This window comes from Sphaerodactylus townsendi, linkage group LG09 (assembly GCF_021028975.2).
Source record: "Sphaerodactylus townsendi isolate TG3544 linkage group LG09, MPM_Stown_v2.3, whole genome shotgun sequence".
In the NCBI taxonomy this organism is placed as follows: Eukaryota; Metazoa; Chordata; class Lepidosauria; order Squamata; family Sphaerodactylidae; genus Sphaerodactylus; species Sphaerodactylus townsendi.
Window position 1 is genome coordinate 57,502,595 of NC_059433.1, and position 16,126 is coordinate 57,518,720.

The following is a 16,126-nucleotide window of genomic DNA, read 5'->3' on the forward strand; positions in this document are numbered from 1 at the left end:
GGCAGTATTGGCTCAGGAAACTCTCCAGGATCTGAATGAGCTCAAAAGAAGAGGGGCCCCTGTAAATTTCATGTTTGTCTTCTTCAAATCCTTGTTAGTCACAGACGTGGGTTGTGCAACTGTAGGATCACAGCAGTTCAGCAGTTTTCAAACTTTCTCCCTTTAGAGCACTCTTCCCATACTAACTTGGATCTGTGGCTGGCATCTTCAGAGGCATGTCACAGTAACCGTGACATACCTGCGAAGATGCTGGCCATAGATACGGACAAAATGTTGGGAGTTAAAACTACTAGACCGCAGCCCAGAAAACGCACAACAGCCAGGTGGCAATGATGCCCTTCCCAAAATTACAAAATGAAACTAAAACATAGTTATTAATGTACTTGCAGGCAGCAGAGATGGGGGAAAAGAGGAAGAGTTCCCAAGCTGGTCAGTAGTGCAGCTTTAAACTTTAAGGGATCTCTGTTTCAACGGGTGGTAGGTGCCAATTCGTCATGCACCAGCTGCTCCCTTCCCCCAACAGCAGCGGGGGAGGGGGAGAAACAACACTCCATAGCCAAGCCAGGACCCTTTAATACTCTTTTAAACTTTACAATCCACTGTGATACACGCAGCCTCTGACTCTGGGCCCCAGGTTTGCTATATTTTGCTTTCAATAGGTCAGTGATGGTGAACCTTTTCGAGACAGAGTGCCCAAATTGCAACTTAACCCCCACTTATATATCGCAAAGTGCCAGCACGGCAATTTAACCTGAATACTGAGGTTTTAGTTTAGAAAAAACAGTTGACTCCGAGGTATGTATTACTCAGGAGTAAGCTTGGTGGTAGTCGGTGGCTTTGATTTGAAGCAACCGTGCAACTCTTCCAATGGGTGAATCACGACCCTAGGAGGGTTTACTCAGAAGCAAGCCCCATTGCCAACAACTGAGCTTACTCCCAGGTAAAGGATCGCGCTTTAGTTCTTCACATGAAAATCAGTGGGGTTTAACAGCGCTTAACGGGGTTACCTACACTGCTTCCCCAAAACTGGGTCTTAGGTTTAATGCTAATAATCGATCCCAGCGACCCAGGCCAGCCTAGATGTGGGGGGCCCTCTGTTTGCATGTGCCGACAGAGAGGGCTCTGAGTGCCACCTCTGGCACCCGTGCCATAGGTTCGCCACCACTGCAATAGGTTGTAGGCCTGGCCTTCAGAGGACTGCCCTGCTGCAGTGGTTTTTAAAGTTTGGAAGTATATGCGCCTTCTGGCCGCCTCCGCAGTTTCCCTAACCGGGGGCAGGAGCCAATCCATGCCTCATAAGCCCCTTTGAACATTCTTCAAACATTAAAAGGCCCTCTGGATGCCAAGTCTATCATCCATTGAAACAGAGGCCTTTTAAAGTTTAAATGACTGATGCATTGCTTGTAGAACAGCAGAAACACCTGATTCTACATAACTCGCTCTCTATAAATTTAGGAAATATCGTAATCAGAAAATATCATAGTGTTGTTTGTGGCACTAGATATTAACTCATACCAGAAATTTTAGGCATTTGATGGGATTGACAATGCCTAATTCCCCTTAATATGAACTCATCATAAGGGATCTCAGGATCAACACTTTTCTCACATCTGAATTTATATACAACCATGAGTTGACTGACAAAACTCTCACGCTGATTTAATGTGATGATAAAAATGGAGTAACAAAAACCTTAGAAGATATGTTGTTCTGTCCCACCTTCTGTAGTCACAGAGGATCTAGCAAGTTATTGTGCTGTTTTCTTAAACCTTAACCGTGTTTCTGAAATATGTATAACAAAATAGCTCGGGTATTTAGTTGCACTATATTATTGTGGAAATATACCTGCAGTTCAATCAGTGCTTTTTATATCTTCACTCCAGGAGTGAAAAGCAGCATAGCATTCACAATAGTAATAATTTATGATATACAGAGAGCGCTTCATAAAAGGCTTTATATTCAGTAGACCAATAGTACAATAAGATTGTAAATAAACCTAATCATTCTTTTTTGATTTGATAATTCAATTTTTCTATCATGAGTGATCTACATTTGTAGCTAATTCCTGATGATTAATATTTCTCAGCAGGAACAATTTCTCAGGGTAAGAATTTTGATGAAGAAAGCAATGCATCTCTGAGCACTGCAAGGGATGAAACGCGTGATGGATTTTATATGGAAGACGGAGATCCATCAGTAGCTCAGCTGCTTCAGGAAAGAACATTTGCTTTTTCATTTTGGCCTAAGGTTAGTTCAGAGGCATAGTAATTCTTGCTACCTAACTATTGAAAAACATTAACTTCTGAGAACTGATGAGTTTGGAGGCCCTGTTCATGACATAATGCAGTGTTTCTTAAGCTATAGGGCAAGTGTGGGTGAGGGGGTGTACAGGAATGTCAGTAGGGGAAGAACTCATCTTCAGTGACTAAAGCCTTTGCAGCTTTCCCCCTCTAAATGTCTTAACAGGGATTGTACCAGGCTTTCCAGGGGAGCAGCAGCAGGCAAGGAGAACAAAAGTGCTCTTACCTATCTGAAGTCACCTTTTCTTTTTGTGCTTCCTCAGCTTCTAGGCAACAGACCAAATGATGGAAGACCAAAAAGGGCTCAGTCACAGGCAAAATATTCAGCACCAGCTCCTTGTAGGTTTTTGTACTGGCTCTTAGAAGGCCTTTTGGGGGTCTGCAGAGGGAAGGGAGGTCCTTGATGTGTACATGGAGTTCTGTGTGCAGCTCTTTGGACGCTAGACCCTGTTTGGGGAAAGGCATAAAGCAAATTTAAAAGATGTCCTTTAGAAAAAGTTTGAGGAACACCGGTACAATGACTAGAGCTTTAAAAAAATACCAGTCAGCATATACAAAAGTGGTTTAAAAGGGGGTATGGTGGATTTTTAATATGTGGTATCTCCTTTATGCTTTTTTGAATATATGTATTAATATTTCTATTCTTTAATGGAAAATAAAGACATTAAAATTGAGCTATTTTCTTTTGGGTTCAAAGAACCTAAGGGGATACGGTGGATCAGACCATTGATTAAAACAGTTTTGTAGTGTAGATAGATTGTAGTTTTATTAAGTTCTTGTTAGACATGATTCTACTAAAGGAAGATTATCCATCAACGTTTATTTTTTATAACATTTAAAAAAATATTTCAATCGACAGAGTTGATAGAACAGTGTAGAAGTGCCTTTTTTTACTGCTTCTGTATATAACAGTTCCTGGATTTAGAGAGTGCTATAGAAAGAAATAAAGTAAAAACAGTCCTAAGCTTCCTAATCGCCATAACAGGGCCATATGGTGGGGGGACCTTGCTGTAATAGGCTTATTTCTGGGGAAAGCAAGCAGCCAGCTGCAGCTGCTGAGGTCTCCTAGAGGCTTTTAGTATTCCACAGTTCAGCAAGCTGCAGGATCATCCTGTTCAGTAATCAATAGCTAATTTCCAAACATTGCTACTGTTTTGTGTAAATTAAGATACAGTATTATTATCTAGTAAAATCCTAAAGCCAGGTTATTTTCTAATATGAATCATGTTCCACAAGCATCAACAATATTCTCCCATTAGCCCCCTTCTGGGTGCAGCAACATGCATTTTGTGTTGATCTGTATTGTAAGTTGACTGAACTGTAATTAGAATTTTTTAATGTACATGCTTCAGAGGAACCTGAAGTGATAATGGGCGTGGAATGAAAATTGACATTTATTAGATGTCCCTAGGTTGGTGCCTGTTTCATAACATTGACCTTTATTAATAGTGACACTAATGAGGAACCACTTCCTGGGACAGAATTACAGATGCAGCCTGTTGGCTTTGACATACCCAAGGCAAAGATATTGTTGAGTTACACATTTTACAGTATTGCTGGCTTAACTGTTGATGTATAGTTTTTGCGATGTGTAAACAATATTAAGAACTCAGTAAATATGTGTCCAATGGTTCACAGATTTTGGCTGCAAAGGTTCATGTTTCTTACTATTCCCTTTATCAAGGGCCCATTCTTTTAATTTACCTCTTTGCATGAAACAGAGTTTCAGATTTTCTAGGAATATTTTTCTGATGTGGAATTTCAGTTGTGAGTTTTCCTTCCATTATCAAGCTGTACAATCTTGCTAAGCTGTACAGCAACGCATGGCCTGGCTGAGCCCAAATGGCTACTTTCACAGGACATTCATTACGTATTTTCCTTTCTACAGGATCGAGTAATGATCAACCGATTAGACAACATCTGTGAAGCAGTATTGAAAGGGAAGTGGCCAGTAAATAGACGCCAGATGTTTGATTTCCAAGGGCTTATACCTGGCTATACGCCAACAGCTGTGGACAGCCCTCTGCAGAAAAGGAGCTTTGCAGAGCTCTCCATGGTTGGGCAAGCGAACATTAGTGGCAATGAAGATATCACAGTCTCTCCTCAATTATCTAAGGCAAGTTTTACGTGTGGGAACTTATAAAGTTCTTTAAATTTGCTGCAGAAGAAATGAAGCAAGGTCTGTCTTATGTGCAAATAGGCCAAAAAAGCCAGAAAAGACTTTCTGAAAGGGAAAATAAAGGAAATTATATTAAGAGCTAACAAAGGTTTCATCTTCAGTAGAAGCATATATTCTAATATCCAGGTCAGGCAAATCTGAGGATTCTTAAATCCAGTGACTGGAGCTGTCATTGGTCAAGATAAGTTTTTAAAAACCTGAAAAATCACCCAAGATTTTGGGGGAAAAAAGAGTGAAATCTAAAAAAAGTTGGGGGAGGGGTTTAAAGAATCCAAAAATGATAAAAAGGAGTGCCTATAGCTTTAAAACAAACATTCCCTCAGTGGCCATTGTTAAACAGGCACAGCATTCCTGGCTTCCTTTCTCTATGTTAAAGGTATGGGAAGGGAGGAGGGCCATGAGGGAGAACTCAGCAAGGCTAGTCATGGGCTTGGCAGCAATCGTTGGTTGATGTGATGCTATCCAACTTGTGTGACTCAACTAGGCCTGGCTGTTTGCAGCCACCCATGAAAGCCAGTATGGTGTAGCAATTAGAGCTTGAGAATAGCAAATAGCAAATAAAACTTCAAACCCAGCACCATTTGAAGTTGCTCTATATCAGGGATAGCGAACCTTTTCGAGACTGAGTACCCAAATTGCAACCCAAAACCCACTTATTTACCACAAAATGCCAACATGGCAATTTAACCTGAATACTGAGGTTTTAGTTTAGAAAAAAAGGTTGACTCAGAGGTGCATGTTACTCGGGAGTAAGCCTGGTGAAGCAACCGTGCAACGCTTCAAATGGGTGAATCACGATCCTAGGAGTGTTTACTCAGAAGAAACCCCATTGCCAGCAACCGAGCATACTCCCAGGTAAAGGATCGTGCCCAGGCCAGCCTAGATGTGTGTGTGTGGGGGGGGGGGTGATCCCCCCTGATGAACTCTGTGCACGTGTGCCCACAGAAAGGGCTCTGAGTACCACCTCTGGCACCCGTGCCATAGGTTCACCACCGCTGCTCTATATCTACCACCATACAGGCTTGACTAGGATTCATCTAAGGAATCTCCTCTCTCATTTGAAGCATTTTTGGTAGCAGCTAGCCTGAGGAAGCGTTCTGGTGAACTCAGAAGCTCTCACTGAGGTCATTTGGTTGGTTCTAATAAAGAGTTAGTGTGGTGCAGTGGTTAAGAATGATAGATTCTAATAGGCAGAACTGGATTCAATTTCTCTCTTTTCTACACGAAGCTGGTTGGGTGACCGTAGGGCATGGGCTTGGCAGCAATCATGGTTGACTTGATACTACCCAACTTGCATGTCTCAACTAGGCCTGGTTGCTTGTAGCCACCCATGAAAGCCGGTACGGTGTAGCAACTAGAGCTTCAGAATATGGTCTGGGGCACCAAGGTTTTAATCCTCATCTTGCTGTGGAAGCTCACTTGGAGATTTTGGGTCAATCGCATACTTTCAACCTAACCTATCTCATAATGTTGTTGTGAGAATAAAAAGGAAGAGAGGAGAATAATGTGATCTTCTTTGATCCCCACTGTGGAGAAAAGTAGGATAGAAATGAAATAAATCATAAATATAACTGAAGATGGGAGCTGGATAAGAGGCAGGTTGGCAAATGACTAAGAGAGAATGAGGCAGAGAAAGGAAAGCGAGTGGGGTTGCCAGGAGGAGGGAAAGAAGAAACAGTGAAGGGAGGAGGAGATGGTGGAAAGTGAGGTGCCTGCCTACTATGCAGGTGGGCCTGGATCAGTGGTCAGCACCACACAACAGGGCCATAGTTTTCCTTGGCAGAGGCTGTGGGCGGGGGGTGGTGGTGGAGATTAAGACAGAGCAGTGGATAAAAGTTTGTTGGTTGTTGGGTCGGAAGGGGGGAAGAAAGCAGGAAAAGCGGAGAGTCTATAGGGGCTTTCAAAGACTAGAAAGAGGAAATTGTGAGGGAGAAATGAGAGGCCTCCTGCAAGTTTTTGTGGATTCCCACTTGTGAAATGTATAATTGTACCTAACTAAAGAAACTGAATCAGAAAAAACACGGTTAACTGGGTTTATATAATAATAATAATGAAAACTTCTCCTTTTAAAAACGAAAAGTTCAAAAATCAAAGGGCAATGTTCTTGCTAGTAACAATAAACCTTAATTTTTCATTAGGAAGATGCACTCAATTTGTCAGTTCCCCGCCAGCGGAGGAGGAGAAGAAGAAAGATTGAAATTGAGGCCGAAAGGGCAGCCAAGAGAAGAAATCTCATGGAAATGGTTGCCCATTTGCGAGAATCGCAGGTTGTCTCGGAAAATGGACAAGAAAAAATTGTAGACTTATCAAAGGCCTCGCGAGAGGCAACAAGTTCTACCTCAACTTTTTCAGCTGTTCCTTCAAAGTTTTTATTACCTAATGTTTCCACACCAGTGTCTGATGCCTTTAAAACTCAGATGGAACTGCTGCAAGCAGGTCTTTCACGCACACCCACAAGGCATCTTCTAAATGGTTCTCTAATTGATGTAGAACCACCCATGAAAAGGAGGAGAGGAAGAAGGAAAAATGTAGAAGGGCTCGATCTCTTATTTATGAGCAACAAGCAAGCATCATTGGCAGCAGTAAGGAATGACTTTTTTCTTTAATAGTTGTTCCTTATTATATTATGCAAACCTCAGCATGTAAGATTAGCGTATTAAAAAGTTTTGGGTTTTTTAGATCTTCAGTTCCCTGTTCATGAGCAGGGATCCATTGTCCTATTGAACAAACTGAAATGCCTTTTAATAACATCTCTTTACTTCTTTGAATCTAGTCCATTAGCTCTGGATCACAAATTAATAATTGAACATCAGTATGCTAGATGTATGTATATACTGTTCTGTTCCTAACTAGGCTTGTAGGCTTATCTGTTAAGCACAGATCTGTTAGCATGTGGCTTCAATGAAGAAGAACCCTGCCTGTGTCAATTAATTGTTGTCCCGGCCTGTGGATTTAAAGGATGTTCAAGGGTGTAGTTCACTAACAATTGCTGAAGATATTGAATATTATAAAAGAGAAGCAAATAGTTTCTTGATGCATTTCTGTCTCTGTGGGTAATAAAACCAGATTTGTCCCCAAACAGGGAGTTGAATAGTTGAATAGAAAATAATTGGTGTAGCATGTCCAGCACATGCAATCAGTACAGAGCCAGTGTGGTGCGGTGGTTAAGAGTGGAAGACTAACTGGGGAACAGAGTTTGATTCCCCACTCCTACACTTGAAGTCTGCTGAGTGAGCTGGGCCAGTCACAGTTCTCTCAGAACTCTCTCAGACCCACCTACATTACAAGGTGTCTGTTGTGGGAAGAGGAAGGGAAGAAGTTTGTAAACCACTGTAAGACCCCTTACGGTTGAGAGAAGCAGAGTGTAAATCCAAACTCTTCCTCTTCAGATCCAAAAGAAAATTTCTATCAAGTAGCTTCTTTGTTATGTTTAACTTCTCATATATTCTTGCGCTAGTATTCCCTTGAAGTGTAACACTGTTAACTTTTTATAGGAGGATGCAGAAATGACCAAAGTGTTTGATGAAGAAATGGAAACTCCCCCACTGAGAAACATTCCATCTCCTGGGCAACTGGACCCTGATACTCGCATCCCTGTCATTAACATAGAGGATGGGACCAGGCTGGTGGGGGAGGATGCTCCTAAAAACAAGGATTTGGTTGAATGGCTTAAACTGCATCCTTCTTACACTGTTGATATGCCAAGTTATGTACCAGTAAGTAGATGCTAGTTATTGGGGCAGGCAAGAATTAGTCAATTTATTAGGACTCATATTGGCTTGTCACGATAGGACTTGCAAACTCCATAATGTTTAACATTTTTCTATAATGTCAGGGAGCAGCAACACTTACGAGAGTTATTAATTTTGGTTATACCACTTGTTTGCAATGTACAACAACATTATCTAATAGAAACGTGTTAATGTTTAAGGAGCCAAAATGTTTCTAGCCTAAATAGTTGTTTGTACAGACTAGATAATCCCAAAAGTAATTCACTGGATCTTTCTCCTTTTTAGAAGAGTGCAGATGTGCTGTTTTCCCCATTTCAAAAGCCGAAGCAGAAGCGGCACAGATGTCGAAACCCCAATAAACTGGATATAAACACATTAACTGGAGAGGAGAGGGTACCAGTTGTAAATAAGCGAAACGGCAAGAAGGTAAAAATTTGACTAGTCTGTCTTTGACTCAGTGTAGTTTTGAATTGTTTATTTATTTATTTATTTATCTATCAAATTTACTATACCACCCAACCCCCGAAGGGTTCTGGGCAGTGTACAACCAAACAAATAAAACATCATAAAACTTTAAAAACAGAACATGAAACATGGAAACAGATCAAATGGCGAACTCTACTTCCCAGGAGTGGCTCCATTCTACCTTAGTATAGGGAATGGCTCACACATCAGCGGCTGTCTACCCCAAAGACCAGGTGGAACTACTCTGTTTTACAGGCCCTGCGGAACTGCCCAAGATCCCACAGGGCCCAGATGGTTGGAGGCAGAGTGTTCCACCAGGCTAGAGCCAAGGCACTGAAGGCCCTGACCCAGATGGAGGCCAGCTGCATCATAGAGGGGCCAGGGACCTCCAGCAAATGCCTCTGCAGAGCACAGAGGCCGCATGGGGACATAGGTCCTTGAGGTATGAGGGCCCTAGGCCTCGGAGAGCCTTAAAGGTAAACACCAACACCTTGAAGGTGATCCAGTATTCAATTGGGAGCCAATGCAAGTGGCACAGAATGCGGAAGATATGATCCTGTATAGAACCCCCCGCGAGAAGCTGAGTCACCGCATGCTGGACCAATTTCAGTTTCCGGATCAACCGCAGTTTCCAGATCAATCCCATAGACTGAGTTGCAATAGTCTAGCCTGGAGGTGACTGTGGCATGGATCACGGTGGCTAGGTCGATCTGGGTGAAATAAGGGGCTAGCTGCCATGCTTGTTGTAGATTGAAAAATGCCACCCGAGCCTTGCGGGTCACCTGGGTCGCCATAGATAGAGACGAATCCAGGTGGCCCCCCAGGCTTCGGTCAGAGGTCACTGAAAGGGAGATGCCCTCAAGCAATGGCGCCTGAAATCCCACAGCTCCTCCTTCGTGACCCACCCCAAAGACCTCTGTCTTCAATGGATTTAGTTTTAACAGCTACCAACTTCAAGCAATGCTGGAGAGCTGCAGGGGCAGAGGCTGGCCCACCTCCATCAACAGAATGAGATGAGTATCATCCGCATACTGATGACAAATGAGCCCAAAGCTTCACACCAGCTGAGCAAGGGGTTGCATGTAGATATTAAATAACACTGAGGACAGGAGAGCTCCCTGTGGCACACCCCACTGAAGTGGGCAGTGCTGGGAGACCCTGTTCCCGCACCTCACTTGCTAACTCTGACATAAGAACATAAGAACAAGCCAGCTGGATCAGACCAAAGTCCATCTAGTCCAGCTCTCTGCTACTCGCAGTGGCCCACCAGGTGCCTTTGGGAGCTCACATGTAGGATGTGAACGCAATGGCCTTCTGCAGCTGTTGCTCCGATCACCTGGTCTGTTAAGGCATTTGCAATCTCAGATCAAGGAGGATCAAGATTGGTAGCCATAAATCAACTTCTCCTCCATAAATCTGTCCAAGCCCCTTTTAAAGCTATCCAGGTTAGTGGCCATCACCACCTCCTGTGGCAGCATATTCCAAACACCAATCACACGTTGCGTGAAAAAGTGTTTCCTTTTATTAGTTCTAATTCTTCCCCCCAGCATTTTCAATGAATGTCCCCTGGTTCTAGTATTGTGAGAAAGAGAGAAAAATGTCTCTCTGTCAACATTTTCTACCCCATGCATAATTTTGTAGACTTCCGTCCCTTATCCCCCCCTCAGCTGCCTCCTCCTCCCAAACTAAAGAGTCCCCAAGCGCTGCAGCCTCTCCTCATAGGGAAGGTGCTCCAGTCCCTCAATCATCCTTGTTGCCCCTTCTCTGCACTTTTTTCTATCTCACTCAATATCCTTTTTTGAGATGTTTGGCGACCAAGAACTGGACACGAGGTACTCCAAGTCGCGGTCAGCACCACTGCTTTATATGGGGCATGACAATCTTTGCAGTTTTATTATCAATTCCTTTTCTAATGATCCCCAGCATAGAGTTTGCCTTTTTCACAGCTACCCATGCATTGAGTTTGACATTCCCATGGAACTATCAACTAAAAGGCAGCCTAAATCCCTTTCCTGGTCTGTGACTGATAGCTTTTTTGGCTGACCCCTGCTTAGCCGTCATTATGTGAAGTTTGGATTTTTTTGCCCTATGTTGCATCACTTTACATTTTGCTACATTGACCCCAGACTGCATTTGCCATTTCTGAGCCCACTCATCTAATTTATCAAGGGTCCGGCTTGGAGCTCGCCGCATGATCCTTTGTTGGTTCGTCACCCACCCTACATAATTTGGTATCATCTGCAAACTTGGCCACCACGCTACCCACCCCTACTTCCAGGTCATTTATGAATAGGTTAAAGAGCACTGGTCCCAAAAGGATCCTTGGGGGACACCACTCCCGACATCTCTCCATTGTGAGAACTTCCCATTTACACCCACTCTTTGTTTCCTGTTTCTCAACCAGTTTTTAATCCATAGGAGGACTTCCCCTCTTATTCCTTCATTGCTGAGTTTTCTCAACAGTCTCTGGTGAGGAACTTTGTCAAAAGCCTTTTGGAAATCCAAGTAGACAATGTCCACCGGTTCACCCCTGTCCACATGCCTGTTTACACCCTCAAAGAACTCTAGTAAGTTTGTAAGACAGGATTTGCCTCTGCAAAAGCCATGCTGACTCTTTCTCAGCAGGTCTTGCTTTTCTACATGTTTTCTACATGACCCCTGAGGAACGAGGCAAACCATTGCAAGGCCATGCCCTGCACCCCTGAGGCAGACAGGCAGTGGGTCAAAAGATTGTGATCGACCATATAAAACGCTGCAGTAAGATCTAACAATACCAACAGCGCTGATCCACCTTGGTCAAGCTGGACACAGAGTGTATCTATGATGGCAGTAAGGACGGTCTCTGTCCCATGCCCAGCACAGAAGCCAGACTGAAAGGGATCAAGTGCTGACGTATCATCCAGAAAGCCCTGAAGCTGCTCCAACAACACTCTCTCAATTACCTTCCCTAAGATTGATAAGTTCGAAATGGGCCGATAATTGGCCAGATCACTAGGATCTAACAATGGTCTTTTTAAGACTGGGCGGACCACCACCTCCTTCAGTCCATCCTGAAACATCCCTTGCTCAAGGGAGTGATGGATGATATTCAACAGATGGGACCATAGTCCCTCCTGGCATTCTTTAATAAGCCAAGAGGGGCACAGCGCCAGAGGACAGGTAGTAGGTGTAACAGAAGCTAGGACTCTGTCCACATCAGACTCTGCAAGTAGGGAAAACCGGTCCAAAACAGGACCTGAAGACAGCAATGGAGACTCCAGTTCGCTAATTATCTCAAAAGAAGTAGGAAGGTTGTGACGAAGCGATGTGATTTTTATCTGCAAAAAAATTAGCAAATATCAGCGAGGAACTTTGTGAACAAATCAGTCTTTTGTTATCTTGTTCCTGCTAGGCATGCGGCATCAGTTTGAGCACAGGATCATTCTGGATTTTGAATGGCAATTTTTTCCACGGATATTTGGAACACCATTTTGCTCTTCATGGCAGTTATTTGGCACTTTAACAGTGCCTTCCTGAGAACACTCTCTTGGGGTCAAGCTCCACTGAGTAGATTTCAGTAGAAGTCTGCATAGATTGGCGCAGGATTTTTTTCAGTGTTCTAAGTGCTTTGTATTATTATCCTACTTTTATCTTGGCAACCTTGCTGTTAGGTAGGCCAGTATAATTATCCCCATATTGCAGCTTAGAGCCTGTAACTTAGAGAAAATTGTGTATCTAAGATGACCAAGTGAGGTCATGACAGAAGCAAGAGCTGAGTGGAGCCCCCCTTATTGCAGCTCATTCTATTAACTACTACATCACCTCATTTTTCCATCAGTCATTTTTCCATTAGTGATTAGTGATACACTCTTAATATTTTATAACAATTTTTTTAAATTAAAAAATAGAAGTATATCAAATATATAATCAGATGGTTTCTTTTTGTTTGTTTTTTAAAAAATAGATGGGTGGAGCTATGGCCCCTCCAATGAAGGACCTGCCCAGATGGCTGGAAGAAAACCCAGAATTTGCTGTTGCTCCAGATTGGACTGATATAGTTAAACAGTCTGTAAGTATTTTCATTTCTAAGGGTTTTTTCACTGCAAGGAATGTGAATTTATCTTCTTAAATTCTTTTAAAACTTAGAATCATAGAATCAAAGAGACCCCAAGGGTCATCAAGTCCAACCCCCTGCAATGCAAAAACACATAATCAAAGCACTCCTGACAGATGGCCATCCAGCCTCTGTTTAAAAACCTCCAAAGAAGGAAACTCCACCACACTCTGAGGTAGTGCATTGCACTGCTGAACAGCCCTTACTGTCAGGACATTTTTTCCTGCTGTATAGGTGGAATCTCTTTTCCTTCACCTTGAACCCATTACTCCTGGTCCTAGTCTCTGGAGCAGCAGAGAACAAGCTTGCTCCCTTACCAACATGACATCCCTTCAAATAGCATTTATCTGTATCATGTATATCTCTCTAAATTACTTAGCAGAATTTGGCAATTTGCTGTTAGTGAATTCCTCTCCTGGAAAAAAATATGAATACTTGTTAAAGGCAAAATTACCAGACCAATTGATTTTTTGATCAAATCTTATTCACGCCTCGTTCTTGAAATAAATGTTTTTAGGCATCCATCTTCTTTTATTGTTATCAGAACTCTCCAAATTAAAGGTGGTCTCCTTTATGTAAGCTCTTGGAGAGATTTTCTCCTTGGAACTTTTTATCTTCTGAGCATCACCTGCTGCTTCTCTGTCGGGTGGGGGTGGGGGAGTTGGAGATTCAGCTTAATACATGGGATATCCGCGATCGCTCACATCTTTAAATGACCTGGACAGTGACATAGGAGAAGCTTAATGGAACACTCTTCTGGGCCACGTTTATATTTTCTGGTTTTTCTAACTGGGGAAAAAACTAAAATGTGTGAATAAGAACTGTTTGCTTAAAATGCCTGGTGTTTTCCCCATCCTTGGTATCATCTTTAATGTCTTGGAAGCAGCCCTGCCTAAGAGGCTGAATACAGGCATTCCCATATTTCTCGAAACCTAATGGTGTGGAATTTGCTTTCTTTGTGAATGCTGCAGGGTTTTGTTCCAGAGTCCATGTTTGACCGTCTTCTCACAGGACCTGTTGTGCGGGAGGAGGGAGCAAGCAGAAGAGGGAGAAGGCCAAAAAGCGAAATTGCCAAAGCAGCTGCAGCAGCTGCTGCTGTAGCTTCAACTTCGGGAATTAACCCACTGCTAATGAACAGTCTGTTCGCTGGAATGGATCTCACAAGCCTTCAGAATTTACAGAACCTACAGTCTCTCCAGCTTGCAGGTCTCATGGGCTTCCCTCCAGGACTAGCGACAGCTGCTGCTGCTGCTGGAGGTGATTCTAAAAATCCAGCTGCCATGCTGCCTCTGATGTTGCCAGGTATGGCAGGGTTGCCTAACATGTTTGGACTAAGTGGATTGTTAAATAACCCAATAACAGCTGCTTCTGGAAACACCACTATGGCTTCCAGTCAAGGAGAAACTGAAGATGGCACTTCAAAAGTAGAAGAGAAGAAGACCGAAAATGAAGAGGAGAACAAAGACTCCGAGAAAAGCACAGACACTGTTTCTGCCACTGACTCTGCAAATGGATCTGTCAGTGCAACTGCTGCTGCGGCTGCTGCCACTACCACGACCAACACTGGATTGCCTGCCAACCCTCTGACCTTCAATCCTTTCCTTCTGTCCACCATGGCTCCTGGCCTGTTCTATCCATCTATGTTTCTACCTCCAGGACTGGGAGGATTGACACTACCTGGTTTCCCAGCATTAGCAGGACTTCAGAATGCCGTGGGCTCCAGCGAAGTGAAGGTTACTGATAAAACTGAAGGAGCTGCCTTTAAAGATGAAGAAAATCTAGAAGGCAGCGATGCAGAGGAAAGCCTTGATAAAACTGCAGATTCCTCCGCTTTAGAAGATGAAATAGCACAGGGTGAAGAATTAGACTCACTTGATGGGGGGGATGAAATAGAAAACAATGAAAATGATGAGTAAGCAGTACCAGTTACTGTTAAAGTGTTTTAAATTTTGACAAGTGGTAGTCCTACTGTTTACACTCACAGTTAATGTCCATAATTAGTTTTTATAAGCTGTTCTGTAACATAGTGTAGCAAAAGAAACGTTCAAGTCATGTTATACAGATGTGTCAAAAGGTATCTTGGTCATTAAGTATTGTGCAGTGCATTATTTATTATCCCTAGGAGAGATGAAATTGAGAGGTGATCATGTCTTTTTAAGGAAATTGACATAATGCTCTGCTTTTTATTTTCCTTTTGGTACCATTGGTATTATAAAAGCAGCAATTTGTAATAGAGTGGCACTAAATAGAAGGAAGTGCTGCTTAAAGGAAGTATGAAGTTATATATTTAATTTTTTATTTTTATTCTTTGCTGTGAAGGTCAAGATGAAATTTACCATACATATCATACTTGCGCATCATTGTGACTATATGGGAGTTCACTCATGCACATACACACAAATACACACACATTCTCTGACAATCTCCATGATAGTGTGAATGTCTCTCTGTCTTGAGACACAGCAATAATAAGGCAGCTGTTGAATGTGAAGAGTACCTTTTGGAAATTTCCCACTGAAAAGGTTCTTGCAGGATAAAACTACAGTTAAATCATCTCGTGATCTTGTAATGCACTGGTAAAACAATTTTTTAAAAAATCAGGTACCTTTTTTAAATTAAAGGACTTTGTTACTTTAGCCACAAAGCTAAACAGCATTACCTCAACTCTAAACTAGCCTTGAAGTTTACAGACATGACTTTGTAAATGTATTTGTTTTTCTTTGTTGTGATGTCTTTTTATTTTTTTTCCTTGGAAACTGCTATCATGTAAGATAAAATGTAAATTGCTGCCAACTGTAGTAATGATGCTTTTAATAAAAGTGACTCATGATATGCAGAGATGTAATTTATAGAATGTAGTGCTTAAAGAAATCACAACTCGTGTTTGTTATTTTTTTGTGTTCGCAATAGAAGCAAATATATAATTGTGTTGGGGGGCTGTTTGTTTGTAGTATATACTTTCTGCCAGCTTTGCTATTCAGAAATATATTGAATTGGTAACGTATGAGAAGTAGACAAGAAGAATAATCCTGAATTATGCTCATATCATTCCTTTTTAGCTGAATCTAGAGAGAGACACACAAAACCCTGCATTACTTTCTCAAAGGGGCTTGTGAGACTAGGAATACTTTCCAATGTGTTCAGCGTGTGATAATGTGGTACATTAAAGAACAAAAGAGTAAAAGAGAAATGAGGCTTTGATGGGCACAATATCTAGGTCATTTATCCTTGGTTAATGGGTAGAAAAACACAATGCTATAGTTTGAGCAGGGGACATAAAGGCTCTGTGGTATCCTGTGGACCAGAGCCTGTGATGCCAGAAACTACTGTCAGGCAGCCTACAGGAAACTAAAACTGA

General features: G+C 42.3%; 1 protein-coding gene across 6 annotated transcripts in view; it reads left to right on the top strand.

Annotated features, from left to right (window-relative positions):
* CHD7 (chromodomain helicase DNA binding protein 7) overlaps nucleotides 1–15,600 on the top strand; it is a 202,266-nt gene extending 186,666 nt beyond the window's left edge. For all 6 annotated transcript variants that reach the window (XM_048508624.1, XM_048508629.1, XM_048508628.1 and 3 more), the window contains 7 exons: nucleotides 2,087–2,247; nucleotides 4,189–4,416; nucleotides 6,618–7,061; nucleotides 7,974–8,195; nucleotides 8,496–8,636; nucleotides 12,619–12,723; nucleotides 13,740–15,600. In XM_048508624.1, the coding sequence (XP_048364581.1) occupies nucleotides 2,087–2,247; nucleotides 4,189–4,416; nucleotides 6,618–7,061; nucleotides 7,974–8,195; nucleotides 8,496–8,636; nucleotides 12,619–12,723; nucleotides 13,740–14,684 (2,246 nt within the window). In that variant the 3' untranslated portion in view covers nucleotides 14,685–15,600. The remainder of the gene's footprint in view (nucleotides 1–2,086; nucleotides 2,248–4,188; nucleotides 4,417–6,617; nucleotides 7,062–7,973; nucleotides 8,196–8,495; nucleotides 8,637–12,618; nucleotides 12,724–13,739) is intronic.
* The last annotated feature ends 526 nt before the right edge of the window (nucleotides 15,601–16,126 follow it).